The sequence below is a fragment of the Sordaria macrospora genome, chromosome 3, assembly GCF_033870435.1.
Source record: "Sordaria macrospora chromosome 3, complete sequence".
In the NCBI taxonomy this organism is placed as follows: Eukaryota; Fungi; Ascomycota; class Sordariomycetes; order Sordariales; family Sordariaceae; genus Sordaria; species Sordaria macrospora.
In genome coordinates this window covers 487574-507255 of record NC_089373.1, presented here as the reverse complement: position 1 = coordinate 507255, position 19682 = coordinate 487574, and the positions used below count along the sequence as shown (strand labels likewise).

General features: G+C 50.1%; 5 protein-coding genes across 5 annotated transcripts; 1 reads left to right on the top strand and 4 right to left on the bottom strand.

Moving 5' to 3' along the window:
* Nucleotides 1–40: 40 nt before the first annotated feature.
* SMAC4_09274 (uncharacterized protein) lies at nucleotides 41–2981 on the top strand. The gene is made up of 6 exons (XM_066090928.1): nucleotides 41–416; nucleotides 473–517; nucleotides 585–679; nucleotides 744–1054; nucleotides 1141–1360; nucleotides 1440–2981. Exons 2-6 carry the CDS (start codon nucleotides 488–490, stop codon nucleotides 1621–1623), a joined length of 840 nt encoding a protein of 279 aa, XP_065946378.1. The 5' UTR covers nucleotides 41–416; nucleotides 473–487; the 3' UTR covers nucleotides 1624–2981.
* A 1020-nt stretch (nucleotides 2982–4001) lies between these two features.
* SMAC4_09275 (uncharacterized protein) lies at nucleotides 4002–6785 on the bottom strand. The gene is made up of 4 exons (XM_003344297.2): nucleotides 5910–6785; nucleotides 5692–5806; nucleotides 5289–5564; nucleotides 4002–5227 (listed from the first exon to the last, which is right to left on the bottom strand). The coding sequence occupies exons 1-4, from the start codon at nucleotides 5919–5921 to the stop codon at nucleotides 4989–4991; spliced, it is 642 nt and encodes a 213-aa protein (XP_003344345.1). The 5' UTR covers nucleotides 5922–6785; the 3' UTR covers nucleotides 4002–4988.
* Nucleotides 6786–14742: 7957 nt separating this feature from the next.
* SMAC4_13440 (uncharacterized protein) lies at nucleotides 14743–16023 on the bottom strand (the record flags this gene model as incomplete). The annotated part of the gene is made up of 1 exon (XM_066091414.1): nucleotides 14743–16023. One exon carries the CDS (start codon nucleotides 16021–16023, stop codon nucleotides 14743–14745), a length of 1281 nt encoding a protein of 426 aa, XP_065946377.1.
* A 95-nt stretch (nucleotides 16024–16118) lies between these two features.
* On the bottom strand, nucleotides 16119–18236 carry SMAC4_13439 (uncharacterized protein; the record flags this gene model as incomplete). Its single annotated transcript, XM_066091413.1, has 1 exon — nucleotides 16119–18236. The coding sequence occupies one exon, from the start codon at nucleotides 18234–18236 to the stop codon at nucleotides 16119–16121; it is 2118 nt and encodes a 705-aa protein (XP_065946376.1).
* A 599-nt stretch (nucleotides 18237–18835) lies between these two features.
* SMAC4_13438 (uncharacterized protein) lies at nucleotides 18836–19345 on the bottom strand (the record flags this gene model as incomplete). Its single annotated transcript, XM_066091412.1, has 1 exon — nucleotides 18836–19345. One exon carries the CDS (start codon nucleotides 19343–19345, stop codon nucleotides 18836–18838), a length of 510 nt encoding a protein of 169 aa, XP_065946375.1.
* Between the last annotated feature and the right edge of the window lie 337 nt (nucleotides 19346–19682).

The following is a 19682-nucleotide window of genomic DNA, read 5'->3' as shown; positions in this document are numbered from 1 at the left end:
TCGGCAAGACAAGCCGAGACCACATCCCGTTCCCGTTGTGACATTGTAACTTCCATCTTCATCCTCTCTTCAGTCATTTCAACCTCGAATATTTGTCTTATAAGACTAATCAACCCTTCCATGTTCCCTCGTTTATCCCAGGTTGCTCGGCATTTGTCACGGCCAGCGATAACGTCACTTGTTAGCCCGTCGACATCAACTCCACGCCGCACTTCAACAACAGGATTATTCAACAGCATCATGGGGTCGACGGCCACAGCAGATGAGCGCAATGCGCGGACTATCCATACGGCAGCATGCTTGATTATTGGTGATGAAGTTTTGGGTGGAAAGGCAGGTCCAACGAATACCTGCAGGGTTGTTTGAGAGAGACCGTGAGACTAACACCTGTATTCGTTTTTGTATAGACCAAAGATGTAAGTCATGAACTTGGAATATCTGCTTATTGGGAGCCCATGCTGACTGACCCTAGACCAATTCCAACTACATGGCAAAATGGTGCTTCAACTTGGGAATTGTAAGTCCCTACAACCAGTCAAGCAACACAAGAGACTCCCAGACTCACTGTAGACGACTCTCATCAGAACCTCAAGAGAATCGAAGTCATCGCCGACGAAGAAGATGAAATCATCGAAGCTGTCCGTCGGATGAGTGACCGCTACGACTTTATCGTCACCAGGTACCACCATCGCCGATCCTTGTTTGAGTGTCCAGGACGCATTATTGACCATGTTCAACAACAGTGGAGGAATCGGCCCCACCCACGACGACATTACCTACCAATCGATAGCCAAGGCCTTTGGTCTTCCTCTCAAACTGAACGAAGAGGCCTTCGCACTCATGAAGAAGATCTCTGTTCCGCGTAAGGGCGAGCCACCCTTCAACTGGGACGAGCCCTCCCCCGTTCTTACCGCGAAGCTCCGTATGGTGGAGCTACCGACAGACGTAAATAGAGACCCTGCGAAGCAGTTTCTGTTCCCTTGCAAGGAACTTTGGGTGCCGGTTGCGGTTGTGAACGGGAACGTGCACATCTTGCCGGGCGTGCCTAGGTTGTGTATGTCTCCGTTTCCTATGATCATGGGTTATGGAACCAGTGTTGAGCAAGGTCATTGAAAGCGGAAACTAACGAGTGTTATACAGTCGAGAAACTCCTTGACGGCCTCAAGCCCTACATTCAGCCACGCCTAGTCGACCCCGAAGGAAAGGGTATTGCCCGAGTGACCATCTCTACACCACTTCCTGAGAGCGCCATCGCCGCCTACCTCACTGAGCTGGCAGGGAGAGTTGAGCCTAGGGGGGTCAAGGTTGGAAGCTATCCCAGGTGGGGGGAGAAGCACAACACTGTTACCCTTGTTGGAAAGTAAGTCCTTGCCTTGAATTCCACATTCTCCTTCTACCTCCGGAGACGAAGCCAGTCCGTTAACCATACCCACCTACAGAGACAAAGCCTTCCTCGACTCTATCGCCCCCGAAGTCTGCCACTATGTCAAAGGCCGAATCGTAGCCAACGAAGGCGATGACGATGTTGACGCTGGCGCGCCTACCAAACCACCTGTACAGGTTTATGGTGCTCCTGCCTCGGAAACTGCGGACGTAACCACAACGGGGTCTGGGACCAAGTAGCGCGACCATCCCGTAGACACCATGAATTCCGCGGATTGTCACTCGTCAGTGGTTGAACCGCCGTCTGTGTCACCTTTATCAACTCCAGAACTTCAGACCTTGCCCACCTTTGGCGATGCGCCACCCATTGATTCATTTACTTGCTTAAGGATTTTGACTCGCTCGGCTCCCGAGCAGATCCCCAGGGGCCCAATAACTCTCAATCCTGTAATTCCTACACTCATGGTTCCTATCGTCTCCATAGACGGCGAACAACAACACCCTGTCGATATTGAGGGACCGCGAGCTGCTCCATCAATTATTGACATAGCTTGCTTAGCCCGTACGCTACTAGTCCCGAGTCCTGAAACAGTCAACTCTGAAACTCGTACACTCGTGTCTCCCACTGCTGCCACAGTCGAAGGCAAACAACAACAGCAACCCGTCGATATCGACGCGCCCCGAGTTGCTCCATCAATTATCGACATAGCTTGCTTAGCCTGTACGCTGCTGTCCCCGAGTTTTAACACTCTCAACTCTGAAACCGCTATACTTGTTTCTCCTACTGCCACCGTCGAAGCCGAACAATTACAACAAGCCGGAGATCTCGGTATTTTGGCGACCCGAAAAGCTCCAGAGGCGTCAACCGTGACAGTGATCGGATTACCTACTCCGGACTCCATGCCTCATCATGCTGCTGCTGCTCCTGTCTCACAAATTATACCGCCAGCTCCAGCATTTCTGATGAGCATGAGCTATGACTTTGAGTCACCACCTACTGCTTTTCCGGCTCCGCCCTCGACGAGGTCTGAGGGTTCTGACGAGGGTCCCGGGAGTCCTGTGTCGATATCAACCCCCACCGCCGACTCAGAAACATCCGTCGAAACCAACCAGTCAATGTCCGAGCCCGTCTCTTCGCCCCTATCTGACCGTTCGACTACCCCGAGTCCACCAGAAGGATGGAAGTTGGGATATCCAGCTCACTGCTGATGTGACAGAAAATGAGAAAAAGTGTAATGAAAAGTTGGAAGTCTATGAGAAGAATGGTTTCTAGGAAGACTTTGTACATACGGATATAAGCTGGTGAGGACCTCTCAAGTTTGGCAAGAAGCATGAGCGATTGATGATTTACACCAAGAGAAAGAAGAGCACAAAAAGCGAACAGCTGGAGGATCGTCAACTGAAAGGAGATGGATCGAATGGTTGGAGACTAAAATCAAGCGGATAATCTTAAAGGACGGAAACTAGACTTGACTGCATCATTGAACAACCAACTTGTGCTAGTATTTGCCCTTCATCTGTGACATCTTAGTCTAGCTAAGTCCAGCCTATTACTACATTTACTGACCATCACCTTTTCTTCCCCAAAAAGCAGTCGACAATTGATAAAGAGATCATCGTGATCCTGTTGGAATTGACATGGTGAATAAGTAAACCAAAAAAGCACACTCCTCCCAACAATCTTCCGTAGATAGCAGGACCTCAGAAATACGCCCGACGTGTATGAAAACGCATCTAACCTAGTCTCCTTACCTAAGCTACCTGCTACCTGCCTTACTTATCAAAACTTTCCACCACCTTCTTTACCTCCTTCCAGGGCAAATTAACTGAGGCAAAACTGTGCTGTTAGGTCTACCGCCGTCGCGTCAGACGCATGTATGTAGACTAGTCGAAGTCAGAGTCTCTCAAAGAGCTAGCTGTCTCACAAGGAAGCACTTTAACGTAACCGATGGCTGCCGTCGCCATTGCCAGTTGAGAAGGGAAAAGAAGGAAAAGAAGAATAAATAAATGGAAGTCGCGGATTTTGGCTGCCGTCCAGAACACGACGGAGTGCGACACATCTTGTTTTTTTCTTTTTTTCCCTTGTTTTCTTGGACCGGGAAAGAGGAATCATCACATGAGCAAGAACTCGCTGGCAGGCAAAGTAGGAAAAAGCAGATACAAGTACCTTGACAATTGACAGTTACCGGCGTGGGTAGCGAACGTATGCTGTGCTTTGCTTTCTTTGTCTTGAATTGAATCGGCGAGCGAGCCATCTCATCCATGGAGATTAAGGTACGGTTGTGAGCCGGTAGTTTCTTTGTTTATCGTTCACATTGATTTGCTTACCTTGGTGTCTGAACTATTCTGTCCAAAGCTGTCGGCCGCATGTTGGGTAACCTTGGTACACTGAGCTCTTCAAGGTCCGAAATTTTGTTTCACGAGGCTTCAGCCCTGCTAACTGTACGTATATGTATGCAAGCCTGATTTCCTGGCCACAGTCAGGTATAGACTGACAGGCTGAGAAACGGCTAGGTATAGGCCCCCTTCGGTTCCTGTAGGTTTACATCAGTCAGGCCTTACGAACATGTATATCACAACATTAGGGCACCAGGCCGCGAGCACTCGAGACACTTCAATCAGAGGAGACGAGGTATTCGACGATGACTTGACAACTGAAGACTAGCATGCAACAACCACCCGACCACCAACCAGTTTACCATGCAAGCATTTGGACATAGAGGACATAAAAAATAACGGGAGGAAACACGATCAGACAGATCAGCTAAAGCAAGCAGAGCGAAGAAAAAAGATTTAGTAAGAATGAATTACAAATAAACAATGTTCTTTCAGAGAGTTTGCAAAACCAGTATCGATCGGAATCCCCCACCATGACATGACATCCATAGCAAGTAGTGGAGTTCTCTCGTGGGTAAAGGACTCCCCAAAAGTGTGTAAGTGAAAAAAGGTAGTAAAAGAAGTATTTGACCACAAAAAGCCGTGGATCGTGAAAACACGGACAGAAAAGGTGCCAACAAAAACCCCCAGACATACCAGACCAGACAGGACCAGAACTATACCAAACCAAAACCAACCACCCAACCACTTCGCCGAACCAACCAGACCAAACCCGGCCTTCCTTCTTCCCTTGGCGACCTCTTCCAGACGCTGATAGAGAAACCGACCACGCCCCACGAACGCCAAGGAGCGAGATGTAGCAGCGGCGGCGTAGTATTAGGCACAGCGGCCAGTTCGTAACCCGAGAGCAACTTTTTCAAGTCGCACAGCTCATCCGAAAAGTGCCACTGCAACAAATTCCCACAAAATGCAAAGCATGCGTGTACCCGGTCCCGGTTCCTAACCTCCTTCTCGCCTGAAAATGCCTCCACACGCTGATATTCCTTCCACTGGTCCGCTTGTCCCGAGTCCGACTAGTCCCGCACTTGAGTTAAGGCTTCGGCGTAGCAGTCCGATGTGGCTTTTGTGATTTGGTTGTTTGCACATCCATGTCGTCTATAAAGTCGGGATTTTGTGTGCGTGTGTGTGTGATCGTCCATCTCTTCATTGCAAACGTGTCCCAATTCTTTTAACTCCCCGCTTGCTCTTCCCCTGTTGGTTTCGATCATTCACATCATTATGCACTTGGAGCAGCAGCCTGCTTGAACGTCCTCGTCGCCAACGTCCATCTGCTTAACCGCCCCGTTGTTGTTGGCGAACGAAGTGCCGCCGACCTTCTCGCCGAGCTTCTTGTCCTCCTTCCTGATTTCGCGGACGAGATCGTAGAAAGCGTTCTCGACATTGTGTTGTGTCTTGGCGGAGGTCTCGATGTACTTGGTACCGAACTCGGCGGCGAGAGCTTGTCCCTCTGTGGTAAAGTGCTGTCAGTGTACTGTCCTGACGCTCCTGGGGATGAAGTGGAAACCTACCCTGCTCCGAAACAACGCGCTCTCCCCTCAAATCGTACTTGTTTCCGACAATGATCATGGGGAAAGAGTCCCTGTCTTTGACCCTGAGAATCTGTTGCTGGTAGATCCTGATTTCCTCGAAACTTTCCCTCGAGTTGATGGCGAAAACGAGCAAGAAGCCTTCACCGGTGCGCATGTATTGCTCGCGCATGGCAGAGTACTCTTCTTGGCCGGCGGTATCTAGAATGTCAAGCAGGGCGACCTCGTTGTCGATGGTGCATTGCTTGCGATACGAATCTGTTGAGATCTCCAAGTTAGTACAAACTTCGCTGGGCCAGAAACTACGGCCAAAAAAAGGGGTCAAGACCATCGAGAGTCGGATCGTAGGTCTCGAGGGTCCCTGTCGGTTACCAGTGGAACGCACCCTCAATTGTAGGATCATATTCGTCAAGGAAGTGACCTTGAATAAGCTGGATGGTGAGGCACGATTTACCGACGCCACCGCCGCCGACAACCACCAGCTTGTATTCTCTTGTGAACTGCGAAAGGAAGCAATGTTAGCCAAATGCCGCAGGCGATTGAACCCAAGGGCGCGCTTCAATCGAGGAGTGCGAAAGGAATGACGGCTGCAGAGCGACTCACCTTGTTGGCCATTTTGGCTATTGATTAAAGAAGATTTAAAAAGTAAAGGTTGGAAAAAGTCGAGATGTCGACACGAGGGGCAAGATGGAATAGCCTCCTCAAATAATTAGGTGATTCAGGTCGCTCGGCAACGGTGCAGAGAACGTCACTGGGTGATGGATAAGGCCCTCAGGGGGGATCCTGGATGCGAAGGCGGATAGAATTAAAGGTCGAAGGAAGGGATGTCGGTGATGGTTGAGAAGGAGGAAGCGAGGTTCCTGGGAAAGAAGCGTGTTGTCGGGGGGAAACGCGCAGTCTTGACGATGGAGAAGCGAGCGAAAGAAGGTGAGTGCCCTTGTGATTGTAGCCGGACGGTAGGTGGTGGGAAGTGGTAGGGTGGTGGTTGCGGTGAATTGAGCGGCGGGTGCGCAGAGTGCAGTGCAGCAGAGTGCAGCAGCGGTTGTGGAGATCGGCAAGCAGGAACGACGAGGCAACGAGCCACTGATCAGTGCTGTCCAGGGATTCCCTCTTAGGGGAGGGAGGCTACAAAGCTAGCGGTACCTGCTAGGTAGGGGGCGCTAGTAGCTTTGTAGTGTAGAGGCTGCGGTAGAGGTAGGGAGAACGGAAAGTAGAAGTCGGCCGACTGGTGACACGGTAAAAGTAAAGGAGGGTCGGGTATCAATCAAGAAAATTCTGATGACGGAGGGAAAAGGGGACTGCTTGGCCCGGGGAGAGACGAGGCGACGAAAAACCACAAACGGGGCTTTTGGGTTTGTGAAGCGGGAAAAAAAGAAAAGGGTCGAGGTTGGAGAGTCGCGAAGAAGGAAAGAATGGAAAAGCTAGATGGAAATGGCGTGAGCTACGGAATATTGCCTGCTCAAAGAAGTGGGTTTGCTCGCCGCGAAATGGAGAGCTGCAGTCTTCTTCTCTCACACTGTCTTGGACGACAGGTCGCAAGGGAAATGGCTCCAAGGGCCTGAAGGGGTAGCCAAGACCCGTCGATGCACGGACGCACAAGTGGAAAGGAGACTGATGGGTTGCTCATGGTCAGTGCTCGTTCCTGGGGCAGGCAGGGCTGTGGCCTGTTTGATTGGTCGAGAAGCAAGACGTTAACACTTTTGGCCAACGGACTCACAACTTCCGTTCTCGCAGCGCCAAACCGAGAGGGTACAAGGCTTGTTCATCATCCACACTGTATATCACAAAAGTCACAACGGGGGCCGGGGCCTTTATTGGCTCGCTTTGTCCACTTTCTCTATTATTTTGACAGCTCTGGAGGACGAAGGGAATCACGGGCAAATGTCTGTCGAATAGACGGCATCGAGATACGACTTGGGGTTCACTCTTGTGTGATGACTTTGTGCGCAACGAACATCGGTATTTCAATATCCGACCAATGCCTGGAGCGAACCTCGACGATAGCAAGGCACGTAATAATCTGGGTCATGCTTGGGCGTCGACACCATCTCGCCGTCTAGACATTTTCGTCCTAGTCGTGCCATGAGCCCCAGTTCTCGATGGACCATTGCAAATTACCCCTACGACGCTGCAGGCATGCACTCGTTAGTAGCCGACCGCTTCAAGCTCGCGGTTCCCGGTTCTCTTCATCCACGTCCCTGGGACCGTCTCGTCTTACTCTCGCTATCTCATTTTCCCCTTTCCTTTTTTCCTCCATTCCCCGTGTTTCGAAGGCATTACATACACTAAGCCAGCCCACAAGGCAACAGCAGCATACATACCGTAACCAGCGCGGCGGTTCAGCCTTGGGCCTTATTCTAGCCTCCCTGGCCGCCCAAGGGATCTGGATCCTGCGGTGGAAGATCACCAACCTCAGATCATGATTTCCAACCAGAACATGATGGGCATATGCACAGCTCTTCACCAAAGACGGCACAACCCCCACTGTGTCTCCTCATCTCAGCCAACGATTATATATCGACTATAAGAAGGGGCACAGCCGGACATTTTTAACCCATCGATATCATTGTCAGTGATACCATCGCCAAGAACTTCCATCTCGCGGTACTCTCGACGGCGGCACAGCATGCAAGTCAGCTTCTAGGCACGGCACGTCCCTGCCACGAAACACGACGACCTTTATCCACATAGCTCGAGAGCCTCACCACCAACTTGCATGTTGCCAGATCCGAAAGCCAACATTGATGTTGGTAAGGAAGAGATTCTGCCTAACGACCCGGACACCGGCAGGTGGATGGATATAAACCTACGCAATTTACCAAGGGAAGTTGCCACGACCATCTTACGCAACATGTCGATATGCCCAAAAATCGCATAATGGTAAACTCAGAAAGAAATCCGATTAGGATTATAGTCGTGTGCTCGACTTTTCGTACTGTGTTCTCTGCTTTCGAATCAAGATGCATCTCGTGCCTGGAAGGACGAGTTCCTTCGGTAACACGCTGCCCTATCAACATAGTCTCAGCCAATGGCGCTCTGACCACTATAGCCAAGAAATGGCTCTTTGTTCGCTCACTCCACCAACAAATCCACCTTTAATAACCGGCCGTCTTCCACTGGAACTCCTGGATGAGAATGACATCGCGATCACCAAAGATGATCTCTTGAAACATAAAACACCCTTTTCTCCCCGTCTCCCCGCTATTCTCGTCCACCGCCCCTTCAGAAAACTAACCTGAAGTGAAGTGGCACAAGACAAAACGTCTTTTTGCAACCCAAAAAGCTTCGATGGCTTTCAAAGGCGCAACTCTAACCGGAGTCCAGGCCTTCTACGGACGTAGCACTTGGTTTAAATGGCCTCCGCCACACCACACGGAAACCCCCACACCACGGACATTTGTGCTGCATTGCAGCTGCGTTAGCGGTGCATGGCGGGGCTCGCAGCATTGCCAGGTGGTTTGGTGTCCGAGCATGTGGTAAGAACATGGCCGTGATTGCTGCGCGCGAAGTTCGTGTGAGATGGAGCGGTTCGCTGTGAAAGAAGCTCAGAAGGCCGAGCCCACAGTTCGATACACTACAGCTAAGAAATGCGCCCGAAATCTCACCATCGCTGCCGCTGTCGGACGACAACGAAAACACCAAAAAATTAGAACTCCACAAAACACCATCACCATCCCGGGGGGCCGGGCTCTCCTGAGAAGAAAGGCGGCTGAACGGGATTGGAACCCCACAAGGTTCACAAGACGCGGGAACGGTTCATGATTCCCACACCGTGGGGACAGTCAGGACCGCCCAGTTCACGGTTCGGCAACTATACCATGACGATGGATGGACCCCTTCCCTTGTTGCGACCATTCTTCTTTTCCATGTCTTCCATGCTTTCCCTCATCTGTTTCTCCATGGCCCCCCTGTGACACCTCTGAGCATCAAACCATCTATCGAAGTTTTCTGCTGCACGCAAAACTCCCAAACCAAGCCCAACTAACAGGGCGAACAGGGTGGTGAAACACCAAATCTTTAATTCCGCAAGCTTTCCCTTTCCACTTTCCGCTTCCGACACCACTACAGCAACACACGTTTTCGCCAAAATGGTAAAACAGCCCATGCTTCCCACACTTCTGCCATGCGTCCAACATCTCGCTCATTCCCGGGTGCTAGGTGTTGGTGCCACGAGCTACTTTCCCCCGTGTGGGAGCGCTTTCCGTCCGTCATCTTATTTGAACATGATGAATCTGACATCAACCCAGCACAAACCCAACATAAACCCGGCCAAATGAATCGAAAGAGTGCAAAGACCATGCCGTCTAACAAAAAGAGCATGGAACCAAGAAATTCTAGCGAGATTCTAGAAAAACATGAAATGCCGCCAAGGCACCAGGGGCGCGCCCAAAATCCCAAAAAGACCCAAGAGGCTGCAAATAATTTAAATTAGCCACATGCAGGGTTTAATTGGCGCCTTTTTCTCACATCACGGCGTCTTCCGGCGCGGGAAATGGGACGTGACGCGGACCCCGAACTTCCAAGAAAACAAATCAACAGAAAGTAACTCAAAAACTTTCTCCCTAAGACGGAAGTCCAAGGCAGAAGAGAACTCAGCTCATTGACCATGAAGCTGAACAAAGAATGTACAAAAAAAAAAACAAGGCAGTTATCTACGGCGAGGAACAAAAGGAGGGGTCCGAAAATCATGAATCGTGAATCGGGTGGCCTTGTCATTCAGCCGCGCAGCCGCGCATAGCGCAAGCCCAATGCGGTGTCTTTCAACAACCAGACAGTTGAGTTGGTCGAAACAAAGAAGTGGGACTGGGAAAAAAGAAAGATACCACTCAAGACCGGTGGGCACTCAAAAGCTCATTACGGAAAATAACTGAACAGGGTTAGAACGATGAACGCATGGCCGTCCTGCCTCCATGCTTTCCCAAGTGTGTATCGGCGATGGCTTGAGGACTGGCCGGCCGGGGCTCCGGAGGGGAGGGGAGGTTACATCTCTCTTCCCAGAGCGGATGTCCATTCGGATGGGCTACACACTTACCGTTCGGGGGTATACCACATGATGCTAATACCGGCCGGTGTTACCGTTGTATACATAGGCATCTACATGTCCTAGGCATATCTCTAGCCTTTTATGCAACATCTCGTCGTCGAAGCCACAGGCCGGGCAGGAATGAAGAACAGAGAAAGCAGCGAATGGGAAATGAACCGAGTCAGCCGCCCCCGGGCGCCCAGAAAGAAGACGCATTCCTTCGCTATCCGATTTTCTCGGGGGAAAGAGCTTATGCGATCTACCTCAAACAAACTCCGACGCACCATGGGACAGTATAACATCTTTCCGGCCTGAATCAACTACTAGAAACGGATCCAACCCAGCAACCAGGCATTTTGTTACGCAGCAATATACATAGTACCTGGAACACTTCCCCAGATAAAGATGCGCGGTGCAAGGGAGTATCCGCTCCGCTGGTAGATGAGCGCAGGCAAGACCAGGCACGTGTAGAAACGGTAGGCAAACACGCTCATTGACAAGAAGGAAGATTCCATGGGTAGTGTGACGAACCGTTACAAGCACAGGAGTATATCGCTGGGATGTAGGACAACGGTAGTAGTAGCCAAAAGGTACTGGTTGATTGTGAAAACTATTGCTTGCTGAAGAACCATAATAACGAAGGCCGGGAGGCCTTCTTATATACTGGTCTTCAGCCCCGTCCCGTAGTCCCGTAAACTCGGGACCTCGGGACCGTCTCGGGGTCCCCTAAACTCGGGACCCCGGGTCCTATCTGATTGGTCAATTCTATCTAGATACATGAGGCTCAACGATTGGATCGTAACAGGTAGCCGTGTAAAGATCATTCAGCAAGTTCGAATAGAAGAAGGACACAGCATGGAGGGAGAAATAAGGGTGGACATCCTATCCTTGTCTTGGTCTGAGCAACCATGGGCGACCATGGTACATAGTATGGCTCCAGGCTCCTTATGATCCACGCAATGCGCATATGCAATGGGGCTGACCACGAACTTTTTGGACTCGGGCTTCGGGAGCGTCAACGAAACATTCGGTCACAGAGTAAAAACTAAAAAAAAATTAAAAAAGATGGAGGACCAAAAAAGCATCATGTTGATCCACTGAAAGCTTCACAGCTACTCTTTCCCTTGCTGTTAGGTATCGAACAGTGTTCGTCTCCGATCCGGAGCCCAATAGGAAGGGAAGGGAAGAATGAAGGTTACCGCAGTAAGTGTCAATCGTATGAGTCCACTAATCAGCTCCGATAGGCTTGAGTCCGTACGATAACGGATTTGAAAAGCAGTCACTGGCAGTAAATGAGCAGCTTGGAACGAGACTTTGACGTGGATACTGACCGCTAAAGAGGTTCGTAGTTGAGCCTGGTAGTAGGTATAAGTCTTCTAGTGTGTTCTTCGAAGCCACAAACGCCATTCCCATGTGTTCTGCCACCGACTGACCAACCGCGGAGGAGTTTGTTTGTGCACGTCGGTGTCAGTATCCTGAGTCAGATTCATGGGCTGGTCAGTCTGGAGGAAACGAGCTCATCAACCCGATTTTGAATAAATGGTAGCGGTTGCTGTTGTGGTGCTCGAAGCGGCAGTCGCTACTTGCAACTGCATTTTATGGTGGCTTGGAGAATAGAATCATGTAAACACACCTACGAAAGGAAGGAAGGTGCATCCCGTGTCACCCCACTTTCTCGCTGCTCGCCATGAACTTCTTGACTTGTGTGAGCGGTGTTGAAATTCTTCTCAAAGCACCAGTTCACAATCTCAACCAGACCAAAGAATCATCAGCTTGATAACGGCCACCGTTGCAATACACATACTGTACTCTGTGGTGGTCCTGGTCTCCTGGTGCACAGCGGAGAAGTTGCAACTTGCAAGAGTGACTGAACTCCGAGAAGGTTGTCTAGATGTACCTACCTAGTAAATTAAGACTGAAAGGGTGCCAGAGTTCCAGCAGCGCTCCAAAAAGGGAAAGCTAGAACCACATAGACTTATTGGCCGATGCTTACGGACGGTAGGTGCATCCCGCGTCTTCCTGCATGCATCCAGAATTTCCGGAGATGTCGAAGACACTCGGGAATATTTGCACATTTGGTCGTGATTTCGCCAAAAGTCATATGGCAGAGTAAAAAGAGGCTCCTTTTCAAGCCCGGAAATTGTTTAATGATTCCAAAATACGCGTATTTGCCAGATTTCTTGACATCGCAAAAGGTGCGTTGCCCGCTTCTCTTGATGTTAGCCAGAGAAGCGTGCATATGCAGAACTGACATGGACAGACAGACTGCAGAAATCTTCGTATGCATATACGCAACACGAGCACAGGATTAGGATGACAACACAGGTCAAGAACCCGTGACGAACATATTCACTTCCGCGCTTTGCCTGATCAGTTTGCTTGCTCTACTACGCTTACCTCAACCACGGCGCTGGCCGATCAAATCTACACAACCTTTTTTTTCTTGGCCTCTATAACGCTATCCCTAGACTCAGTTGGGGTTGTTGCCATGTGTGTTGTAGTTGTCAGGGATTTTAAGACGCCCAAGGTTGGCTTAAACTTTGTTCCCGAGACGGGGGTTTTAGGTTCCATTCTAGGGTTTCCGCTTAGTCTTGCGGTAAGCCCTGCGGGGACAGAGATAGACAAGAAGCTTCCTTTGATTAGGGAAAAACTTCCATGTGCGGCATCTGAGTTTTTTTTACATCTCCTGTGCCTGGGGGAACGTAGTAGGTTGACTCTTTGTCATTCTCGGTATCAGCTACATGCATGGCGTTATTTTCGAACTCGTGAGCTAAGTAAACTTCGTTGTCTCAAGCTCTAGCCGTGGGCAGCGCCGCCATAACAGACGAAGGGGAAGAGAGTCTGACGCCCTCGCGCCACCCAAGCACTATCGGAGCATTTGCTTCCACCCAAGACGAGGCCGTGCCTGGCAGACTGTCCCGTTTTCAGAGAGCTGGCGGGCGGAGGTCTTCACGTACTTTGAAAACGGCCCTTGTGACACAGCGGTTCGCAACGGCGGGTATGGGTAGCTGTGAGAAGTGAAGGCTAGCCTTCGCTGACCTACAACTTCTCAGGGTCAGACTAGACACTGGAACTGGTCTTGCCCAGGCAAGCCCACGGAGGACTGGCAAGAGTTCCTCCAAGACATCTAGCTAGTCCTTCTAACAATACAATGGTCATATGATCACGACTTCAAATCCTTGCTGACTGAACTTGTGACTCCGTTTCCGTCATCTTACAGTAGCGACCATAATATTACTTTGTAAGTATTTTCATACCCTTGATTAATCCATTCTTGTACTGGTTCTGGAAGTGCTGTGGCGTTGTCGTATTGTTGGAACCTTTTAGCTATACCATCTTTCGAATTTGTGCCTGAACCGACATATAAAGCCGGGCGCGAATCAGCCTTCTCTAGAATGAGGACATAAATGCCGCATCTGGGTGGGCTCAATGGATTGTGTTGTGGTAGACGTCTGAATTGCAGAACGGTAGGAGGTTGGGGTGAAGAGAGTAGGTGGATCAATTCCGGTGCAATATTGATAATACTCGATAGTGAACGGAATGTTGAGAGGAATGTAAACCTAGACAGGGGCAACTTAATTACCATCAAGACTGACAATGGCAAACCCTACCACTGGTTTAGCCTTGTCAAAGGTCGGGTGGGAGGAAGATGGTATGCTAGTCAAGGACAAGAAAAAGAAACCGGAGAAGACTTATGCCATAACCAGAAATAGGTGCAAACCTCAAATCACCAAGAAGCATCACATCGACATTTAAAGTTCCAAAGAAATCATGAATAAGTTCAGACGAGAAGAAAGGGCAGGACGCGTCGAGAAATAGCGCTTGCGAACACAACTTCTCGTCTGCCTCATTTCTACGCGTGATGTCTTTGGCTGCGTTATGAAGGCTTATCGCTCCGCAACTGCTACCGGCCTTCGTCCCCAGCCCCGCCAGATACCGCATAATTCCGGTCAACGTATTTTGAGGGTTCAAGGCACAAATGGCCGAATCCACTGCCACACCGAATCAATCGCGTAAAATCACCTACACAAGCGACGCCTCCGCCACCAAGACGAACCCCGGCCGCAAAATCTCGTACAAGAAGGAAGAGTCGCCCGTCGATGTGAACCAGTTGGTGTACCTGGGGAATGGGCAGAGGGCATGATAGGGCTCCGAGGCTCCCATTGTGCGACGCACAAGGCAACGAAAATGAAGCAGTTGATAGTTGTATTGAGTTTCTAGAAGGAGAAAGAATCTGTGGAGAGGTCTGGAGGGCTAAAATGCCAGGAAGAGAGGCCGTGCGTGGCGTGGTGTGCGTGAATGGCACCCGTGCACGTGACTCCAACACACCCCCATAGACCGAAAGACCCTAATGGCCGTGATGTCTAAGATACATTGTTTACTATATGATACATGATGTGGTGTTGTAAGCTTTCAAGCCCAAGGGACCTTCTTCTGATGAAGACCAATTAATTTGACAAACTTTGCATGCTTGTCTGCCTTAAGAGGCTTGGTTAGACCGTCTGCAGGCATCTCTTCTCCGGAGATATGGATAACCTCAATGGCCTTGCGTTCCACTTGCTCAATGAGCCATTTATACCGAATGTCGATATAGCGGTTACGAGCGGGGATGTTCTTGTTCAGGGCTCTGTCCCTGGCATTCGAGCTGTCGGTGTACAGGATCCTTCTGGTGTTGTCTGTGATATCAACAATGCCCAGATCATTGAGCATACTGCCAGTCCATTCCAGGGATTTTGCAGTTGGCACGAGGTTGACGAACTCGGCCTCTGTAGTGCTGGTGGTGACAAGATCCTGCTTCTTTGACTTCCACAGGATGGGTCCCGATGTAAAGAACACAGCATGCCCAGCGGTACTGCGCCTTGTCGGTATGTCATCTGCATACGAGGCATCTGCATATGCCCTGAATTGCAGATCTGTTGCCGGCGAGAACTTTCCTCCCAACATTATGCCCAAGTCGGGAAGACCAGTCAGGTATCGCCATAGATGTTTCATGACGGTGATATGCTTGTCTGTCGGTTTGGCATTGCCTTCGGCTAGCTTGCCGACGGTGTAGGTGATGTCTGGTCGTGTGCCCAGTGATACCCAGTTCAAAGAACCGGTGCGCTTGATATATGGCTTTGGCTCGCCTGGAATTGATTCACCCCCATGGATCTTGAAGTCCGGGGGCCAGGGAGTCTTGACCGGGTGTAGAGGTTCATTGGAGGGATTGAACTTGGCGATAATTGATCGGGTGTAGCGTTCTTGGGATATGAACACGGTGTGCTCGTCTCTGTTTCTGACAATGTCAAGGCCCAGGAAGGTGCGCACCAATCCCATATGCTTGATCGTGAAGTGTTCTTGTAGTTGAAGGTGGATGTCGTTGATGATCTTCTTACTGGGTGCTGCAATGAGGAAGTCGTCAACGTAAAGGATGAGCAAGGCGCTCAATCCTTTGTTAATCAGCAGACACGTGTCTCCACCGATGGGGAAGAAGCCCAGTTTCTTGAATATGGGTAATACTGTCTCAAACCAATAAAGAGGACTACGGCGAAGGCCGTAAAGAGCCCTGATCAGCAAGCAGACCAGCTTGTTGCGGGGTCCCTTCTCAAGTCCAGTCGGTTGTTCGACATAGTATTTGCAATCGTTGGGAATGAGGGCGTTCAAGAACGCGGTGCTGACATCAAATTGTTCACAGTCCAGGTCGTGGGTGGCCATAATGGCCAGGAATAGTCGCACCCTGACCATATTGGCTACGGCGGCATAGATGTCTTGTACTGCCCAGTTGTCGTTGTTCTCGTAGTTACCACACACTACCCATCTGGCTCGTGCAAGGTACTCTTTGTTGTCGATTTTATATTTCTGGCATAGACCCATTTTCCGGGTAAGACTTCCATGTCTGGGATTCTTTCAACCAAGCGATAAACACCTTGGTCTTCAAGTGCTTTGACCTGCTTCTCCATTGCTGGGAACCAGTAAGTCTTGTAGTTATGGAGTTTCATTGCCTGCCAGTAGTTCTTGGGGATAGAACGATTGTTGGCATCAGCTTGAAGATCATGGATAGCCTTCATAGCAGTGAGACAGTATTGGGGTGGTCGTGTGACGTGTCTGGCCTCAGCCGTGCCGTGGAATAACTTAACATTACGTTCAACGACGTTGTTGTTGCTGTCAACAACGGACTGTCTACCATATTTGAAATTAGGTGGTTTAACCGCGGCGGATCTACGAGGTCTGCCTTCACGTACCTCTGAGGTTGCTGACGAGTCTGCTTCCTCAGAAGGTTGGCTTTCCTCTGTAGTCTGCTGGGTTTGTGGTTGTTGCCTTATTGCTGGGGTCGGAGAGTCCAGAGTTAGACTCGAGATATCTGGTTCTGATACCCTTGGCGTGCCAGTGACCTGTCGGTTGATCTTGAAAGGTATGGCTGTTGCCGGGGAGTTGGGTGGCCGTGGTGGGGGTTTGGGTGTGACTGAAAACTGTATGGCCGGTGGCGGTTGGGGAGGAGGTAGATCGCTGACTTCAGTTGTCGGACTGTTGGGTGTCGTCGTCATCTCCTCAGCTTCCTGGTCTGGAAACTTATGGGGTGGAATGGGAGCCTCCTCATCAAGATCCTCCAGGTCGACCAGATCACCATGTTGGGTTTCCTCCTCTTGCTCTATTGATCGCATCGGCTCGTCCTGGTGTTGAGTCGGTTCGAGGGGAACGGTGTCTATCGGTGGAGGTGATGATGAGGGTGGGGAAGGAGTCGGTGACCTTGGAGTATTCTCAGGAGCTGGTGTGGCTTCCGGAGTCGGGTAGTTGGGGTTGGGGTAAAAAGGTGTAAAGGACACCTTCTTCTGCTGATCTTTGTCATTATTAGCAGTCTGATTAGGGTTTTGTTGATTCAGGAACTCAGCTGGGGATCGCTGGTATGGAACAGTTGCAGTGACCCAGACGGTCACGCCGCTGTCTACCACTTCTTTGATTTCTTCAATCGACTGATCTGAGAAGAATACTCCATGAGGAATGGCCTCAATCGCTGGATCTTTTGGTTTGTCGTCGTCCTCAATGAACTTGACTGCGCTGGCACGAATGATTGCACCAGTTTCTGGATCCCAGATCCAGCAGATCTTGCCGTAGTTGTCATCATATCCCAAGAACTTGCCACGACGAGCTCGTTCCTGAAATTTGTCTCCCTTGGTTCGTCTCTCTGGCTTGATGAAGTAATATGCTGTGCAAAAGAAGGACCGGAGATGATCAAGGCGGGGTTTAATTTGATCCGCTGGAAATCCAGGGATGGCCCGTGTGAATATCTCATGGGGAGTCTTGTTGTCAGGGTTAGACTTTGTTGGTGTAATATTGAGCACCATTACAACCGCCTGGACCACGAGTGGCCAGAGGTGTTCTGGTATACCCAAGTCGAGCATTAATGCCCTAGCTCTTGTCATGATGGTATGGCCAGCTCGTTCTGTCTTGCCGTTCATCCATGGTGTGTGTGCTGGAGTTTTGTAGAGTTGAACTCCCTCAGTGCGAGCCCACTCCACCAGCTTACTCTTCTGGAACTCTATTGTATTGAAGCCAAATTCAGGGCCCCCATCGAGGCTAATGATCTTGATCTTGAGTCCAGTCTGGAGTTCAATCCATTTCTTGAATTGAGTTACGATAACATAGGCATCTCCCTTGTTGGCACAGAACTTTACCCAGTGATATCCAGAGACATCGCAAATGAAATGTACCGCATAGCGGGCTCCCATATGTCCTGGTTTGTTGTGTGAGATCACGTCGACTCGTATGAACTGTAGCGGGGTCGTCGTGACTGGGTGAGTGCCCTTGGGAATGTAGTCGGTTGCTTTGGCGCGTAAGCACGCTTCACAGGTGTGGTCGTTGACGTTGCTGAGTTTAATGCCCGCTTGTTCACAGGTTTTGAGAACCTGATCTCTGCCTGCGTGCATCATCCTCTTGTGCATTGTTATGTAGTTGATAGAGGCAAGCATCATATGCCGTGGCGTGATGATTGTCTGATCGAAGTTGTCTGGTTGAAAGACCGGTAGCGCCACCAGATCGTTGATGAAGCTACATTGAATGTGTGCCTTCCCACCAGATAATGATATCTGGTTTGTCTTCATGTTCCACTCCATAGCGTTCTTGAGGAATGCCTGAGTCGACAAAAGGTTGGCTGGTGTGGATGGATCAAAGATAACATCAGGGATTCGAATCCTGATATTAACGTTCGTTGTTGTTGGCATCGTTAGTTCGACAGTGCCAATGTGGTAGGCGTAGGTGGTAGTGCCGTTGCCAATGGTGTGTTCTGATGGGTGAGCCAGTGGGTATAGCTCTGTGAACCATTTCTGGTGGTTGAAAATACAAGAACCACAGCCAGAGTCGTAGATAACTAGATTCTTGATTGTGTTGTCTGTGCTTTGTAATGCCTTGAGAGCCTGTTGGTCTTTAGTGAAATCACGGTTCGAGTACTGCAGTTGATACGAGTTTAGGTAATTTGAATGATTCGATTGAACGCTAGAGGTAACTTTACGGATGGATTTCGCTACGGGCTCTAGTGAAAACCCAGATTGCCACCAAGGGAAGCAAGGTTGAAGTTACCGTCACCAAAGTTGGCGCCGTTAAACAGCAAAGCCGAGCTAGAGGTAGCGGGGTTGGCCAAGGTAGTGTTGGTGTTGCCCAACGCGGCGGTGGTGCCAGTGTTGTGCTTACGAGCTTCTGCCTTGTTGGGCCATGTGTCGGGTGCTTTGTCCGGTTCACACCACCAACAGGTAGTGATCTTGGTCGAGCGGTGACGGCCACAAACGCAGTGGATGTAGTCCTTCTGGATGTTGTTGTTGCAGACAGAGCAGGTGAGCTTGCCCTTGCCCTTGCCTTTGCCAGAAGTGCTAGTGTCGTTGTTGTTACCGGTGTTGGTGCCGGATTTGTTGCTGTCAGTCTTGTTGTCTGTCTTGGTGCTAGTGGTCTTGACTTGAATAGTCAGGTTAGTCTGGCGAGACTCAATGTTGCTAAGGGTAGACAATTGAGCCAACAGCTTGTTGGTAGTGAGGGTGTTCTTGGTCATGTCGTTGGCCCACAACTTGGCATCAGTGGGATATTCGCGCTTGACCATGTTGTAGAGGTTGAGACACTCAACAGTGTTGTCGATGACCAGGCCACTGTCAGCAACTCGTCTACGGGTGAGTTCATACTGGTTGAGAAAGTTCGCCCTGGTGTCAAAGCCAGAGCGACGAAGTCCTTGGTACTGCTCAAGGATTTCGCTACGTGCCTCGTTGGTCACTTTACCAATCGTGGTCTTGATGAGGTCAAAGAGATACTTGGGGTCCCTGTTGGTCTGGTCCCAACCGTTGATGCGAAGGGTAGTCAAGACCTTGTCATCCTTGAGGGTAGTGTTGATGATC